This window comes from Strigops habroptila, chromosome W (assembly GCF_004027225.2).
Source record: "Strigops habroptila isolate Jane chromosome W, bStrHab1.2.pri, whole genome shotgun sequence".
Lineage (NCBI taxonomy): Eukaryota > Metazoa > Chordata > Aves > Psittaciformes > Psittacidae > Strigops > Strigops habroptila.
In genome coordinates, this window is record NC_044301.2 from 8713178 (window position 1) to 8732156 (window position 18979).

The window sequence follows — 18979 nt, forward strand, 5'->3', positions numbered from 1 at the left end:
TTGCAACTTGATATAACTAAGTAACTTTTATCACAAAAACCTTGAAAGTTTAGTAATACGAGGTCACGTAATAAAATGCTTAAAAAACAATCTTAAGTGCTAAGCATATTCTGTTACTCCAAAGGAAACACTATCAAAAGGAAAGGACATGGTTCTCACCCATTTCACGTATGCGTTTATGTAGAGGTATAGCAGCAAGAAAGGGTTCATCTTTACAGGACTGTATCTGGGTTCCAACCAAGTCAGAGTTGGTAGCCACAATGTGGGCACTTTCTTCATTAACATTAACACCAGCCATAGAGGCAACATCATTGATGTCATCATCATCTCTATAATAAAAAAACAAGCAAAAAAATAATTCTGCATGTGGTATATTCATTTTGTATATTATCTGCTTCTCAAGAAGTCATCATCATTGCAACATGCCCAGTGGCTGGGCCAACTTGAGGCGCAACCACCAAGTTCTCAATTTTCATAGAATATATTCTAGATTCAGAAATAACTAAATATTTCTTTGATCACATTAGGAAAACTTTAGAAGCAGGACAATTTCTCTGTACCAGAAGGTGTGACAGAGGTGTCCTTTCTTCATCTGAGAGTCAATGATATTAATGAAACCAGGATGGTCAGGCAACAATCACCACTAAAGACAGAGAGTATTTGGCTATTCTCTTTATGCTGAAAACTAGGAGTAAAATGATGAAATAAATAAAAACACCATAGACATTAAAAGCAAAAACATGAATTTGGAATCCCGCACTGTTTCACAAGTTCCTATCAAAATTGGCACCAGAGTATTTTCAGCAGTAGTCAGAAAAGATTCTCTGACCATGATGAGTTCATAGGTAAGTTTAGGTTCAAAGTGTGGTTTGAATATGCACGGGTATTTTCTATGGCAACATACAAAAATCAGCTGAATATGTCAAGGAGTTTTAGAAAAATTAGCTGCATTTCAGAAGTTGATAGCAGCACTTCACTTGTTTGTCCTTCAATACCATTCCTAACAGCTTGAAGAAGTACTGACTAACAAATCTGAGTTTCGACACCTGTATCTCTCAAGCATCTTTTACCTCTATGAGGTATGACTAATAACTGTGGAAACAACCATATGTTTTTGGCATGTTCTGTTTAGGAGCTGTTACTGACATGAACACTGTATTTTGGCATATTTTAGGAGTGATTACACAACTTTCGAGAATATACATATGGAAAAGATTCACATACATCCAAGTCCAGACCCCAACTACTGCATAAAGCAAACAAATAAAAGCTTAATTTGAAAGATTTAGGAAAAAAAAATTAAAAAAAAATTACATAGATGTCATCCTAAAATACTTTTTGTAACTTGTAAAAAGTTTAATGCCTACAGTAAAAAACAAAAGCTACAAGTAAGGTCTGAGGACAAAAGGAGATAAATCTGGAAATCCATTATCTAGATCCTCCCCGTCCTCCTATACTCTCCTTGATAGCTGCACTAGAAGAGACAATTTTGGTGGAAGATTTCTATGGTCTGTTAGATATGGGTTTTTTCAAGAAGAGCGTCCTAGGTTCAGCTACAGCAGTCATTTTTCTCCTTCTTAGTAGCTGGTGCAGTGCTGTGGTTTTGACTTTCAGCCTGGGAACAATGCTGATAACACCGATGTTTTTAGTTCTTGTTAAGTAATGTTTACTCCAACCAAGGACTTTGTCAGTCTCATGCTCTGCCAGTGAGGAGGGGAAGCTGGGAGGAAGCAGAGACAGGACACCTGACCCAAACTAGCCAAAGGGGTATTCCATACCACGGCACATCATGCCCAGTATATAAATTGAGGGGAGTTACCTGGAAGGCCCAGATGGCTGCTCGGATCAGGCTGGGTATCGGTCGGCACGTGGTGAGCAATTGTATTCTCTCCCCTTGTTATTTCCCTTATCATTATTATTATTGGTGGTAGCAGTAGTAGTTTTGTATTATACCTTGGTTACTGGACTGCTCTTATCTCAACCCGTGGGAGTCAGATTCTTTGGATTCTCCTCCTCATCCCTCCGGGAGTGGGGGGAGGAAAAAGGGGGGGAGTGAGCAAGAGGCTCGGAGGATCCAAGTTACCGGCTGGGCTTAAACCACGACATTATTTGTGGCGTCCAACGTGGGGCACAAAGGGTTGAGATTACGACAGATCTGACCAGAGTGTGTCTAATCATATTTGTGATAAGCATTCATTGTTTCGGATTAATAGTCACTCATCACAATGTTGATTTATTTGCTCTCAGAGTCGATGCGCTTGATCTCAGAGATTCAGCATGTCGTACCTTACTTACAGCCAGTGTTGGCTGTTTTAGTGGTTATAAGCTGGGGGGCCTGGGCTAAGGTTATTGTTTCAATGTACTTCATGGTAATGACTTGTAATACAATAGAATCATTGATCAGGAAACTGGTCTGGCCATCATCTCTATACTTTGGGAGGTATATAACGGAATTTTTTAGCAATTGCATATCTTTTTTTTTCTCCTCAGGGGGTCAACCTATGAAGGAGACATTCCCTCACACCCCCAGCTCCCCCACCAGGCTATTTACGGCAGCATTTGAAAGTTCTAAAGGTTTTGGACGGCCTTTGAATACCCTTGAGACCTGACTGCTGATTGTGCTGGGGAACAGCATGTTGGCAAACATACGGAGTGTGTTTGACCCATGGACATCCCACCCTGGGAACACACTATTTCGTCTGATCTGGAAAGTTAAGCAGTGCCAGGTTCAAGTCTGGTCTAGGGTTAGACGATGATATAGGAGGACCACCAGGAGATTTTCCCTGAGGCTGGACAGTCATGAGTGGCAGGGTGTGTGGGATAGTATGGGCAAGTATCTAGGCCAGTGGGCCCCTCCAGTGCTTTGGAACTTCACCACTGAACAAGTGCAACATCCGGAAAAACTAGTAAAACACTTAAACGAGGTGTGCTGTCTTCCTGGTAATACCAGAGAGGGACAAATCATGGCAACGTGCTGGGACTTGGCCTACACCGACAGAGCCCTGCTCAACATTATCCAGCACCTTCAAAGGGAAAAAAATGTCTCTGGATCTGATGGCAAAGCAACAGACAAGGCAGCTACACCAACCCCAGTCACAAGCACAGCAGCTTCTCAAACCCCGACAGCAACAGACCAGACAGCTGTTGGTGTTACTCAACCCCCAAGCACAACAGCTAAACCAACCCCGGCAACAGACACTGCAGCCACTCCAACCACAGTGATAGACACTGCAGCAAAACCAAATGGCCAATTCGTGCCAATATCGTTTGCCCCTGTAAGCAAGGGGAAAAGCAAATGAGAGGCACAAAGAGCAACCCGTGCAGTAAAGAAAGATGAAAACCCAATGCACTTACTACAGGGGACAGCACCTGAACAAAAGTTACTAGTACGTGGATCAGAGGAAGAGGAAGAAGAGGTGACTTCTCGACCCCGGACCTCAACTGAGCTGCAGAATATACGAAAAGATTTCATCCGTCTTCCAGGGGAGCACACTGTCACCTGGTTGCTCCAATGCTGGGACAATGGGGCCGACGGTCACGAACTAGAAGGTAGGGAAGCCAAGCAGCTGGGATCACTTGCTAGGGAAGGAGGAATTGACAAAGCGATTGCAAAAGAGAAGTGAGCCCTCAGCCTTTGGAGGCGGCTCTTGGCAGCTGTAAAGGAAAGGTTTCCCTACAAAGATGATGTCATGAGTCGCTCAGCCAAGTGGACCATGACAGAGAGAGGCATCCAAGTCCCTGAGGGAATCAGCCATTATAGAGATGATCTATCGTAGGCCGGATACCAGGAATGCATCCGTAGATCCAGATGAAGTTGAATGTACACAACCCATGTGGCGGAAACTTACACAGAGTGCGCCATCATCATATGCCCACTCATTGGCATCAATGACCTGGAATGACCTAGCACCACCAACAGTGGGTGAACTGACTCGTCAACTCCGAGAGTTCAAAGACAATCTCACCCCTTCCATCATTTCAGCTGTGGAAAAACTGTCCCAGGAGTTCAAACAATTGAGAGACGATTTATCCGATCTATCCAGCTCCCCACACGTACCAACCCACGTCTCACCTATTAACAGAAGGCGCCCTACTGCTCGAGAAAGAAAATATACGAGGTACACGCCACGGGCCACCCTATGGTTTTACCTGCGGGATCACAGAGAAAACATGAGAAAGCGGGATGGAAAACCTACCTCAGTTCTGGAGGAACGAATGCCTGAATTGAAAGAAAAACAACGGCCAATGAGGATCTTCGCAAGAAAGTTGCTGCTCCAGTCTCTGGTGAGCAGTTTCCCAAATGGAGTGGAAAAGCTAATTTCACTCCAACTCCTATGAATAGGAATGCTAATCCCTTTGTACAAGAAGTAAATAGAAAACCTCATGATGGCTATTAAAGGAGCCCTGCCTCCAGCCAGGTGGAGGAGAGGGACAATCGGGTTTACTGGACTGTGTGAATCAGATGGCCTGGCACATCAGTCCCACAGAAGTATAAGGCTCTAGCAGATACAAGTGAAGAGTGTATCCTGATGCCATCAAGGTATCAAGGGGTGGAACGCATTTATATTTCTGGAGTGACAGGAGGATCCCAAGAGTTGGCTGTACTAGAGGCTGAAATCAGCCTGACTGGGAGGAAGTGGCAAACGCACCCCATTGTAACTGGTCCAGGGGCTCCATGCATACTTGGCATAGACTATCTCAGGAGAGGGTATTTCAAAGACCCAAAAGGGTATAGATGGGCTTTTGGTATCGCTGCCTTGGAGATGGAGGAAATGAAGCAGCTGTCTGCCCTGCCCGGTCTCTCAGAGGATCCTTCTGTTGTGGGGTTGCTGAAGGTTGAAGAACAAGTGCCAATCGCAACCACAACAATGCACCAGCGGCAATATTGCACCAACCGAGACTCTCTGATTCCCATCCATAAGCTGATCCGTAGACTGGAGAGCCAAGGAGTGATCAGCAGGACCCGCTCAACCTTTAATAGCCCCATATGGCCAGTGCAAAAGTCTAATGGAGAGTGGAGACTAACAGTAGACTCTCATGGCCTGAAGAAAGTCACACCACCATTAAGTGCTGACAAACCGGACATGCTAGAACTTCAATATAAGCTGGAGTCAAAGGCAGCCAAGTGGGATGCCACAAATGATATTGCCAATGCGTTTTTCTCAATCCCTTTGGCAGAAGAATGGAGGCCACAGTTTGCTTTTACTTGGAGGGGCGGCCGGTACACTTGGAATCGACTGCCCCAGGGGTGGAAACACAGCCTTACCATCTGCCATGGACTCATGCAGACTGCACTGGAACAGGGGCAAGCTCCAGAACACCTGCAATACATTGATGACATCATTGTGTGGGGTGATACAGTGGAAGAAATTTTTGAGAAAAGGAAGAAAATGAACCAAATCCTTCTGAAAACAGGTTTTGCCATAAAACGGAGTAAGGTCAAGGGATCTGCATAGGAGATTCGGTCAAGATGGACATTGCCAGATCCCCACAGATGTGATCAACAAGATATCAGCAACATCTCCACCAACTAATAAGAAAGAAACACAAGCTTTCTCAGGTGTTGTGGGGTTCTGGAGAATGCACATCCCAAATTACAGTCTGATTGTAAGCCCTCTCTGTCACGTGACCCAGAAGAAGAATGATTTCAAATGGGGCCCTCAACAACAACAAGCCTTTGAACCAATTAAATGAGAAATAGTTCATGCAGTAGCCCATGGACCAGTCCGGAACAGGCAATATGTGAAAAATGTACTTTACACCACATTCGAGGAGAATGGTCCTATCTGGAGCCTCTGGCAAAAAGCTCCAGGGGAGACTCGAGGTCGACCCCTTGGCTTTTGGAGTCGGGGATATAAAGGATCCGAGGCCAACTATACTCCCACTGAAAAAGAGATACTGGCAGCCTATGAAGGGGTTTGAGCTGCTTCAGAAGTGATTGGCACTGAAGGACAGCTCCTCCTGGCACCCCGGTTGCCTGTGCTGGGCTGGATGTTCAAAGGCAGGGTCTCCTCTACACATCATGCAACCGATGCTACATGGAGTAAGTGGGCCGCACTAATTACACAATGAGCCCCAATAGGCAATTCCAGTCATCCAGGAATTCGAGAAGTCATCATGGACGGACCAGAGGGCAAAGATTTTGGAATGTCACCAGAGGAGGAGGTGATGTGTGCTTGAGAGGCCCCACCATATAATGAACTGTCAGAGAGTGAAAAGCAATATGCCTTGTTTACTGATGGCTCCTGCTGTATTGTGGGAAAGCATCAGAGATGGAAGGCAGCTGTGTGGAGTCCCCTGTGACAAGTTGCAGAAACTGCTGAAGGAGAGGGTGAATGGAGTCAGTTTGCAGAGGTGAAAGCCATCCAGCTGGCCTTGGACATTGCTGAGTGAGAAAAATGGCCAGTACTTTCTCTCTCTACTGACTCATGGATGGTGGCAAATGCCCTGTGGGGGTTGTTGTAGCAATGGAAGCAGAGCAACGGAAGCAGAGCAACTGGCAACGCAGAAGTAAACCCATCTGGGCTGCTGCACTGTGGCAAGATATCACTGCCCGGGTGCAGAACCTTGTGGTGAAGGTACACCATGTAGATGCTCATGTACCCAGGAGTCGGGCCACTGAGGAACACCAGAACAACCAGCAAGTGGTTAAAGCTGCTAAGATGGAAGTGGCTCAGATGGACTTAGATTGGCAACATAAGGGTGAATTATTTTTAGCCCAGTGGGCCCATGACACCTCAGGCCATCAAGGCAGAGATGCAACATATAGATGGGCTCGTGATCGAGGGGTGGGCTTAACAATGGACACTATTGCCCAGGTTATTCATGAATGTGAAACGTGCTGCAATGAAGCAAGCCAAGCGGTTAAAGTCTCTCTGGTATGGAGGACAATGGCTGAAGTACAAGTATGGGGAGGCCTGGCAGATTGACTATATCATACTCCCACCGACCCACCAAGGGAAGCGCCATGTGCTTACCATGGTGGAAGCAACCACCGGATGGCTGGAAACATATGCCGTGCCTCCTGCCACTACCCGGAACACTATCCTGGGCCTTGAGAAACAAGTCTTGTGGGGACATGGCACCACAGACAGAATTGAGTCAGACAGTGGGACTCATTTCTGGAACAACCTTATAGACACTTGGGACAAAGAGCATGGCATTGAGTGGGTATATCACATCCCCTACCATGCACCAGCCTCTGGGAAAATCGAACGGTATAACAGGCTGTTAAAAACTACACTGAGAGCAATGGGTGGTGGGACTTTCAAGCATTGGGATACACATTTAGCAAAAGCCACCTGGTTGGTCAACACCAGGGGATCTGCCAACAGGGCTGGCCCAGCCCAATCAGAACTTTTACGTACTGTAGAGGGGGATAAAGTTCCTGTGGTGCACATAAAGAATTTGTTGGGGAAGACAGTCTGGGTCATTCCTGCTTCAGGTAAAGGCAAACCCACTCGTGGGGTTGCTTTTGCTCAGGGACCTGGATATACTTGGTGGGTAATGAGGGAAGATGGGGAAGTCCGATGTGTACCTCAAGGGGATTTGATTTTGGGGGAAAATAGCCAATGAACTCAATTGTATGCTGTTGCCTGCTATATAACACTTATATAGCCCACCAGCTAGATATCTTCAGGTCACCAGCAACTGACCCTGACTTCCCTCCGATCATCACCCCAAGAAAGAATGAATGTTGACGAAACCAGACGAGTTCAGCAGTGACCAGACGAGTTTGGCAGTCAAAACTGACAAAATTGATCTCCCACTTTGATAGTTTTCATGCTGAGTCTAAGGGATTTTAATTTTCACATTTCACATGGTATGTGTGTGATACTCATAGGAGGGCCACAAGAGCTGCCATGAATAAACTGGGCTCCTATGCATTCAGTGCATGGATGACCAAACTAGTCTTTGGCCTTGTCCAACCAGTTGTGATACTACCTCCAAATATCACATCTGATAAATGTACTTGGCCATATAACAATTAACACTGACTTATATATTTCAGTGACAAGTTGAAAAGATTCTAACTAAAATTTGAAAAACGGGAACTAAAGCTGAAAAAAGAAGAGGGGAATCTAGGATTGGGGGGGCTTACAAACCGCAGCTTTTGAAAAAGAATGAGCATCACCCAAGGTAATCTACCCAGGACTCACAAGGCCTAAATCCATCAGGTCTTTTAAACAATGGCAAAACCAAATTCAGTTAAAAGGAAGTTCTCATAACACAAACTCAAAACTATGTAATATAGTAGAAGCTACTGGAAAACAGATTTGAGCCCAGAACTTCATCTTCTTCAAGCAAAGATCCATACAAAAACCAAGACAGCATTCTTGACTTCAAGAAAACAATTGTTAAGAGAAGTTTATACTGATGGCTCCTATGACTAGAGTATCAGAACGGAAGGTTACAGGCTGTTTAGAAAAGACAGGCCAGGCAGACGGGGAGGGGGCGTTGCTATCTATGTCAGTGATAGGCTAGAGAGTATGGAACTCTGTCTGGGGACGGGTGATGAGGTAACAGAGTGTTTGTGGGTCAGGACCGAAGAGAAAACAGAAATGGGGGACATTACAGAGGGGATCTGTTACAGGCCGCCTGATCAAGAGGACTCCGTGGATGAAGCGCCCTACAGACAGATAGGAGCAGCCTCACGCTCGCAGGCCCTTGACCTCATGGGGGACTTCAACCATCCTGACATCTGTTGGAGGGACGGTACGGCCCGGCACAAGCAATCCAGGAGGTTCCTCGATTGTGTGGAAGACAACTTCCTCTTTCAAGCAATAGAGGAGCCGACGAGGAGAGGTGCCCTGCTGGACCTCATGCTCACCAACAGGGAGGGACTGGTTGGAAATGTAACGCTCCAGGGCAGCCTTGGCTGTAGTGATCACGAGATGGTTGAGTTTGAGATCCTCAGGACAGTGAGAAGAGCATGCAGCAAGCTCACTGCCCTGGACTTCAAGAAAGCAGACTTTGGCCTCTTCAGGAACCTCCTTAGTAAGGTTTCATGGGATACAGTCCTAGAGGGCAGGGGGGCCCAAGACTGCTGGTCAATATTCAAGGATCACCTGCTACATGCTCAAGAGTGTTGCATCCCGACTAGAAGAAAGTGCGGCAGGAGGGCCAGGAGACCTCCATGGATGGACAAGGAGCCGCTGAGGAAACTTAGAGGGGAAAAAGAAGCTTATAGAAGGTGGAAGCGAGGACAGGCGGCCTGGGAAGAATATAGGAGCATTGCCCGGGAAGCTAGGGACCAGGTTAGGAAAGCTAAGGCCCAGCTAGAATTAAGTTTGGCAAGGGATGTAAAAGATAACAGGAAAGGATTCTATAGATACGTAGCAAATAAAAGACAGACTAGGGACAACGTGGGCCCTCTCCGGAAGCTATCAGAACTGGCTACCATGGATTTGGAGAAGGCTGAGGTTCTTAATGACTTCTTTGCATCAGTCTTCACTAGCAAATGCTCTGACCACACCACGAAAGTCTTGGAAAGCAAATGCAGGGATTGTGAAAATGAAGACCTTCGGCCCACTGTAGGAGAGGATCAGGTTCGAGACCATCTTAAGAACCTGAATGTGCACAAGTCCATGGGACCTGATGAAATCCATCCATGGGTCCTGAGGGAGCTGGCGAATCAAGTTGCTAAACCACTGTCCATCATATTTGAAAAATCCTGGCAGTCAGGTGAAGTTCCTGATGACTGGAAGAAGGGTAATATAACCCCCATTTTCAAGAAGGGGAAGATGGAAGACCCAGGGAACTACAGACCAGTCAGCCTCACCTCTGTGCCTGGCAAAATCTTGGAACAGTTTCTCCTGGAAAACATGCTAAGGCACATGAAAAACAACGAGGTGGTTGGTGACAGCCAACATGGCTTCACTAAGGGGAAATCCTGCCTGACCAATTTGGTGGCCTTCTATGATGGAGCCACGGAACTGATGGACAGCGGCAGAGCAGTTGACGTCATCTACCTGGACTTGTGCAAAGCGTTCGACACTGTCCCGCATGACATCCTTGTCTCTAAATTGGAGAGACATCAATTTGATAGATGGACCACTCGGTGGATAAAGAACTGGCTCGATGGCCGCACGCAGAAAGTTGTGGTAAATGGCTCGATGTCCAGTTGGAAACCTGTAACGAGCGGTGTCCCCCAGGGATCGGTGTTGGGACCGGTCCTGTTCAACATCTTTGTCGGCGACATGGACAGTGGGATTGAGTGCGCCCTCAGCAAGTTTGCCGACAACACCAAGCTGTGTGGTTCGGTTGATACACTGGAGGGAAGGGATGCCATCCAGAGGGATCTTGACACGCTTGAGAGGTGGGCCAATGCCAACCTTATGAAGTTTAACCAAGCCAAGTGTAAGGTCCTACACCTGGGTAGGGGCAATCCCAGGCACTGCTACAGGTTGGGTGGAGAAGAGATTCAGAGCAGCCCTGTGGAAAAGGACTTGGGGGTGTTGGTTGATGAGAAGCTTAACATGAGCCGGCTTCAGTGTGCGCTCGCAGCCCAGAAAGCCAACCGTATCCTGGGCTGCATCAAAAGAAGCGTGACCAGCAGGTCGAAGGAGGTGATCCTGCCCCTCTACTCTGCTCTCGTGAGACCTCACTTGGAGTATTGTGTACAGTTCTGGTGTCCTCAACATAAAAAGGACATGGAGCTGTTGGAGCGAGTCCAGAGGAGGGCCACGAGGATGATAAGAGGGCTGGAGCACCTCCCGTATGAAGACAGGCTGAGAAAGTTGGGGCTGTTCAGCCTGGAGAAGAGAAGGCTGCGTGGAGACCTCATAGCAGCCTTCCAGTATCTGAAGGGGGCCTACAAGTATGCTGGGGAGGGACTCTTCCTTAGGGACTGTAGTGATAGGACAAGGGGTAATGGCTTCAAACTTAAACAGGGGACGTTCAGTTTAGATATAAGGAAGAAGTTCTTTACTGTGAGGGTGGTGAGGCACTGGAATGGGTTGCCCAGGGAGGTTGTGGATGCTCCATCCGTGGCGGTGTTCAAGGCCAGGTTGGACAGAGCCTTGGACCACATGGTTTAGTGCGAGGTGTCCCTGCCCATGTCAGGGGAGTTGGAACTAGATGATCTTAAGGTCCTTTCCAACTCGAACTATTCTATGATTCTATGATCTCTACTTTTACTTAATAGCTGAGAATTTCTATCTATCTTGTACCTTCCTTTTGCTTAGCATTTTAGCTCTTACTATTTTATTTCAGAGTACAGATCTGAGACCACATTATAAATAAAAAAATATTGCCTGAAGTAAAACCACACAATTAATTTGGGCACAAACCAGGATTCCAATGAAATTACCAAAATCAATGCAACTGCACTTATAATGATCATCACTAATTTCTGGACAGAATAATTTTCTTCCATTTTACATTAGCAATCTAATGTGAGTACGTATTTTATTTTTTTTTCATGTTACATGGAAGATAGATATAAGATATTTTAATCATAGTCGGGACTACATTTTTTTCAGTCTAAAGGGGAAATCAATATGTTCTTTTTGACCTTGAGGAACTTCATGAATAAAAGCTTGGATTTGGATACTGAAACACACACATTTATATATTAAGAGGGCTGGCATTCTCACAAAACTATTTCCTATGAAAGTCAACTTTTAAATCCAGAGTGAATTTTCAGAAGTCATTCTGTGGAACAAAGAAGCCGTCCAGTGATCATCTAGATTGATGATTACTGTCTATCTTTCCCTTTTCATCCCAGAATCGTATTTAACAATTTCATATTTCTTGGTGTATATTACTGTGCTCATACTAATTATATTGTTTCGGTAATTATTTCTGGTTTTTACTGGAATAAATTCCAAGTCTTATGAGATAAATCTAACATTCCAACATACATGCTATTTTTAAGAAGATAGCATGGTTTCTCAAACTCTTTTGAAACGCAAGCTACATCTTAAAATAGTCTAAGAGTTCAGCTCTTTCTCCTGCATTCAACCTATTGTAATACCTCCCCCTCTCTTCTTCATTAAAAAGATTTGTGCAATTACAAAAAATAATCTTATCTGAAAATAAGAAAGAAAACCCAAAGCATTTGCACAGTTGTCCATAACACATTAAGAATGGTTCTGTCCGCTTCTTGCCTTGTTGTACATGCAATGCCACTAAGCCTTACTCAATATAGTTAGGAAGTGGTAGGATAATACAAGAGTACAAACACGTATCTCCATCCTTGGAGATATGTAGATTGGACCAGTCTCTGATCTAACCAAACCTACTCTGAATCAGAAGTTGGTCTAGTTGACCTCCCAATGTCCCTACCAACTGAAACTATTCTGACTCAGTATCAAGGGGAACAAATGTTTCCGCTAGTTCTTTATATTTGCCACAGTCTGAACTATGGCTAATAATTACTTTGACAGTTTGCTACTTTCACTGTCATCAATGGTAGATTATGTTAGTATGTTCATCTCTCTTGACTACAGAAACCTCTAGCTGACTATTATGGTACAAGTGCAAGTCTGGATGTCTACTGTAAAACAAACAATTATAAAAAACAGAATTCAAATTTCCATCCTTAGGTATTAACATAGTTGAAAAGTCAACTAGATGGAGTTGTCTGTAGTTCTCTCTGAAAAATTTAGCAACAATAAAGTTTAATACCAAAAAAAGTGACAAAATTTCATCAATACAACTTTACGTTACAGAAGTTCTGGGTTGAAAACTCTGCGTCATAGAACAGCTACTATAATATCCATATAAGCAGTCTTAGAGTTCATTAATAAATGCTGACATTAAAGGCTAAGCTGTAATTTGCAAAATTCCTCATTGCTACATCTTTTATGTAATTCTTTCTTCTATTTTCCAGTCCAGAAGAAACTGAAAATCAAGTTTACATTTCCATTTCTAGTGACCAACATTTTGCTCACAAAAGTGAAAAGCTCAAGTAAGTTATTTTAAAGAAAGTAGAAAATAAAATAATGAAACAAATAATAATAAAACACTAGGGGCAAAATAAATTTATACATAACTATTTTTCAAAATTCTTGCTTTGCTTTAGATGCCAGTTTGCCTTCTGGCTAAAAAACACATTCTTCACACACACAGGGAATGTTGAGGAAAATTAGTCAGCATTCAGAGGATTAATACAGATTTCCAGCTCTGTGCCTTTAGGCTTACTAGTCAGACATCTATTTGTCCTTAGGAGAGGTTAGGGGTTGAAATGCAAATATGCAAACAACTGAATTCTTTGTTAGGATATCAAGAAAAAGCTTGATCTTTGCTGCTGTTTAATAAATCCTTGCAATTTTATGGACTTATTTAAATGCAGCTTTGTGTCTTACTATTTTGAAGGAGAAAACGATGAAAGCAAACAAACATATTCATTCTGACTAAAATTTGTTCTCTAGAGGAAAAATGACATACACCCTTGACAGCTTATTTACCCAACTCACTAAAGATTTATTGATTTATGACTCAGTGCCTTAAGCATTTGCTTCTCCCCAAGGGAAAAATTAACAATTCCAGCTAACCTAATATATTCTATGTATAAACTAAGTGAATGCAAGAATCAATCCTGGCACAGTTTACAACATCCAGTTAAAAAAATGCTGTCCCTTTTGGTGTATGTAAAATTGAAAGCTATACTAATGAAGAATAAATGTTCATGTTGCTTACAAACATAAAAAATACTTATTAAGACAGTACAATTGAACCCAACAGACATTTTAAATCATTTAAATACTCAGTGGGAGGCAAAAGCATTGGAAAATAAAAAATTGAATTATTTTGCTTCTAGATTAATACTAAGTACTACCACTATTAGTTGCAATACTGACAAGCCTCAAAGCAGAGATATTTCAAAGAGCTACAAATTCTCTTCTACTTTACCTGCAAAAGCATAAGCCTGAAAATTAATTACTAGTTTGATGAGGTCAGAACAATATAAGAAATCCAGAATATGAAAATGAAAACCTAGGAATATTTTGTCATTTAACAAAGAAGAAAATGTTTAAACACAAATAAAATGTACTTTCATCAGTGGAAAAAAAAAAATTAAAATTATGGTAGCATAAGCAAAATACAGTAAACGATTAGTTTTTCACTACAAAAAGTAAACATATCAAAATACATATTAACAAAAAAGTTTGAAGTACAAAAGAACTGGTATAGCATCAATGCTACTGTGTTGAACCTTTGCAGCACCTGGTTAGTACAGGGACCCACAGAATGCTCCAACCTCTGGTACCAAAGAGTAAGCATGCAAAAAAATATACACAGAGATGTCTTCTCTTTAAAACCAAGAACAACAATCCTATATACAGACACACACACACACACACACAAAAAAACAACCCCAAAACCATACAGCATTTTCTCTATGCTGATGAGGGCATAGCTGCAGCTTAGCTGAAGAAGCCTATAGACAGGATGCCTTCTCATCACACTCAGTACCTTCTCAGCAAGAGTTCCACATGAATGTTAGAATCTGATAACATGAAACCAACCATGTATTTTTAAAAACTTCATACACATGATTCCATTTACCAGAAGTTTTATTATAACCCACAGAATTGAAGGCTTTACTAAACATTTAAAAGTGCATTTAGGGGAAAATCCTCAAGACATGTCATGACACCCCCCCCCTTTTTAAAATAGAACTAAGAAAATTGTCATCCAATCACCATAAGGTAGGAATTATTGTAAAACACTGCCCTCTGGTGTTAAGCTAATTCTAAATTCTATTTTGTATTTAAGATCCCCCCCCCAGCACCCCCCTGCTTTTTCTTTTTTTGCCCCCCCCCTTATTTTTTTATTTTTTTTTACCTGAAAGAACCACCTCCAGGGTCATTCAGCTTGTTTTTCTGATTTGCAGAGACCTGAACACCAAAGCCTCCAGGACTTTTGCTGGCTTGTATTGTTGGTGCCTTCCCTAGTGTGCCTGAAAAACACCACACAATGTTATTATGAGCAGTCTTAGACAATTTACATCAAAGAACCTCCTGTCCAGGAACTAAATTTAACTGTCTGTAAATTGCAAACAAAGGAAGTTATTATTTTTAAAGATTACACTGCTGAGGAAGAACAATTTAAAATACAAAATTTATATTAACATTACAGTTTGTTCAATATTTACAGGATACTGAAGATTCCAAAACTGAAAACCATTTGCCATAACTGGTTATAATACACATAATGGCTATAAGTGTGTTTGCAATTGCCAGTAAACCACTTTTCTAGATAATCTGCACAGAAGAAAGAAGCAGAATTTGAAATGGTCTTGATACAGACACTATAAGTCACAGTCACTCAGGGTATTAACTATGCTTTTTATATTTTTTATATAGTCATTGTTCTTTGTTGCAGTGAAAAACATGTATTTTCAGAGTTGAAAACATTATTTTAAATATTTTAAAATGTTTTATATTGTATGCAAAAGAAAAAACACTATTGTAAAATTTGACATAATCCCCCTCATAAAGGTTGTCTTTTACTTTCTTATTTTGAAAACAATGATTTTAAAGTTGTTCATATCTCTATCAGCTCCTTGTGACAGTAAATTAAAAAAATTATATTAATTCCTCCTCTGACATTTGGCAATATCTAACAAAAATAATTGCAAATTTATGTTGCTAATTAGAAAAATTAACAGACCTGCATAATTACTATTAAAAATATTTCATCAGTATACAACTGAAAAAGCACTGACAAATGAAACTTTTGGAGCAAGCCCTCCTTTACTGCTTAAACACGTTTACTTGGGTTATATTTTGTGTTTTCTTTAATCCCACCTGTGTTTTGGCATGTGAAAATTTAATTGTTTGTTCAGTTCTTCAATCTGGATACATCAACTGTTGTGTGGACTCTCAACACTAGCAAATACAAAACCCGATTTAGGACTTCAGGCTCCAAGCCTGGGGAACAAAAATATTTTTTCATCAGAATATTCAGGGTCCATGAGATGTCACAAATAACATTAGTTCACAGACCGGACAGTTCATTTAACTATTAAGATGAACTAATTGAAAGGTACTAAGTGAACTGGAAGGAAAGAAATAACAGAATAATAAAAATTAGCAGATCTGTGCTTTCTACAATTAACATCTAGAAGATTAAGGTAAGAGTGGCACTCCTCCAGAATTAATATTATATTCCTTTAGAACTAGTATCAATGGTTTGTTTTCTACAGATGATATGATAAGTTTTGCTAAAAAGTACCAAAAAGGTACAGCAACAGATAAGTTAACTTCTTGGTCTCAGGAAAAGAGTATGTCTACGCTGGATATGGAAAAATAAGTCTCACTTTCCTTCACCCCATGTATATGTAATTCTACTCAAATGGATCTGGCAAAGTAAATATAAGTTTTGGGATGACATAGAAGTTTTCTGGTTTAAATCACAAATCACCTGTGGGCTTAGATATTTCATGGGATTGGTAATGACATAGAGTCTTTTACCACTGCGTCCTTGTTTCAAACTTTAAGTAGCATGATCTAGAGAAATAAGCCCAAATTTAGTAGCTTAGTTGTATTTCTGCACAGGTTAAATAGCTGCAATGAATACTCTGGGTAATTATTCTATGGCTCAATTCCCCCATCCATAAGATGCAATTCACCTAATTATTATACTGATAAGTGATTTGATAAAGGAGTGTGAATTTTTTGTGCCATAACTATAGTGTTACTTTCCCTGATGTGGAAATAATTTTATTAATATCAAAGTCCTTAAATCTTGCCTACTTTATCTATACTACTGTTTTATAAAGCATTATAGTCTGTTCACATGGATGCATTAATATACAATGCACTAGGAGATTCACTCCAATCTGAGAAGGAAAATGCACCACTCAGTGGAAGTTAGCTCAGTTCTGATGTAACTGGTCTTAAAAAAAACAAAACCAAAAACAAAAACCCCACACTCCACCAAATTATACTACTTTAGTTTTCTATATAGACCACGTCCTATTACAGCATTTTACTTCCTTCTAGAGGAATACCTAAGGCCAGTATAAAATATTATTATACTGGTGTTTACCATAGAAAGTTTTAACAATACATCAAGATCAAAATAATCTGGTATCTGACAGTATGCCATAGTGGCATTTCTTAAAGCTGCAAGCACACAGGCAGACTTTTTGCCAGACATGGGCTGCAGGATAAGCAGTTTTATAATGGGATGTTTTCTAAATTTCTGTGTAATTAAAAGAATATAGTGGTGGGCTTAAACAAGCTTGTAATTAGGAATAAGCTCACCTGAAAGTAGGGCTTTGCATGAATTTACCTTTATGAACCACTGTCTTCCTTAAGCCAAACTGTCAGTTAAGTTGCATTTCATTGGCTGATCAATAGTTATCATTAATACATTTGTATTCTGAAACCAGTGTTTAAAAAGCAGATGCCAGTATCATGCAAATTCTTGGCACACTGTTGACTTTCACAACTTATGAGACTGAACAAGCAAAGAAATTAAATCAGCCTTCACTCTCAGACATTAGTCAGAAGTGGAAGTCCATGCTATAAGATGTCAAATACTTTCCCTGTTAATAAACTCGGGATGTGAGTATCAGTGCTATCAAATATACACCTTTTATGGCATTTCTTCCCCTAACTTGGAAAAACAGCCTACAGGATTACAATGACAGCTTGGTCTCCATGTCCATTCAACTTTTGGATTCTCTGAAGAGAACAGAGCCAGCAGAACATCAACTGCTGTTAACTGGTTTTGATGCTTTCTTCTCCCAAGGAGGACAGAAAAGACCAAGCAGTAAAGTCAAATAGTCAGGAATAGATTTTATGTGTGTTTAAACTAGTTTGGTTTCTGATTAAATACCTAAAGATGACAAGCTCTGTATTCCATTACAAACCCTCAATCATCTAAATGCCCACATCCAAAAAGATACTCACACATAATCAGAAAAAATAAAAAACAAGCCTAACAGGTCTAATGGTGGAAAGAAACAAATGGGTATTTATTAGAAAGTAAGAATGCTTCAAGAACCCTCTTAGAAAGTAGGATGTATCAGCCAGGCATTAATCCACCTGTGCAGAGGGAGATGAGGAAGTTGTGTTCAAACCACACTTCTTGCTCCCCTGGCTAATCATGGCATGTCAGCTTGCTGCAGTTTGGGGTTAAGAAATTTCTTTAGGGTTCCTACCTTGACCTCTGTAGCTGCAGAGACAGTGACTATCATGTTCTGCTTCAGCAGTAAGAGTTAGAAGTAGGGTGATTACACTGAGGCATCCTCTAGGCTTCGGGGGGGGGGGGGGGGGGGGGAAAGAAAAAAAAGAAAAAAAAAAAAAAGAATTTCTTTCTTGGCCCAGAGTTAAGAGTGTAGGACAGCAAGAGTCGAGTTTCTGACTTCTTTCAGAACCATGAAAAACTGCTGAGTAATGAGCTAAGCATGTTAGTTCCAAAACATTTTGCTGTGTTGGTCTGAAATACCTTGAAACTGCATAATAAAAACATGCATTCCTCAGCCCGTATAAAGTAAAAAATAAATGTCAAGCCTGCCAATGTCAACACTGTAAGTTTTTCCCATGCTACTAGTTTGTAATTACAATGAAATTCATACAAAGGTAACAATCTCACTAAAACATTTAAACCCATACCTTGTGGTCTAATGGTCTGAGTTATTACCACCGGCATCCTAATCTGAGTAGTCTGGCAAGCAGGGGTTCGTTTCACAGTTTGAGCAGATGTTGACTGGATAATCTGCTATTATTAAAAAAAAAGTATATTAAACTCTTTATACACAAACACACACAACATAAATATACTAATACCTTTAATTACTAATATAAGCATGTAGATCTTCAAAAACACAACCAGCTAGTGACGAAAGTCATATTCATGTAATGCATGTGGTTGTGTGTGTGTGTACGTACCTATTTTGTTGTCATGCTTTAAAAAAAAAAAACAACAAACCATATTCGACACAAATGTCATGTCACAACCTTCATCAAAAATCTATTTCAAAGTAGTAAGGTTAATATTTAAGTTTAGACTTTTGTCT

The 18979-nt window shown here is 41.5% G+C and overlaps 1 protein-coding gene across 1 annotated transcript in view; it reads right to left on the minus strand.

Annotated features, from left to right (window-relative positions):
- The window catches only part of LOC115619242 (transcription initiation factor TFIID subunit 4-like), an 85446-nt gene that overhangs the window by 26223 nt on the left and 40244 nt on the right, over positions 1–18979 (minus strand). Inside the window, exons 8-10 of the mRNA XM_030511292.1 lie at positions 18576–18681; positions 14794–14908; positions 160–329 (exon numbers count right to left, since the gene is read on the minus strand). Coding sequence (XP_030367152.1) covers positions 160–329; positions 14794–14908; positions 18576–18681 — 391 coding nt within the window. The remainder of the gene's footprint in view (positions 1–159; positions 330–14793; positions 14909–18575; positions 18682–18979) is intronic.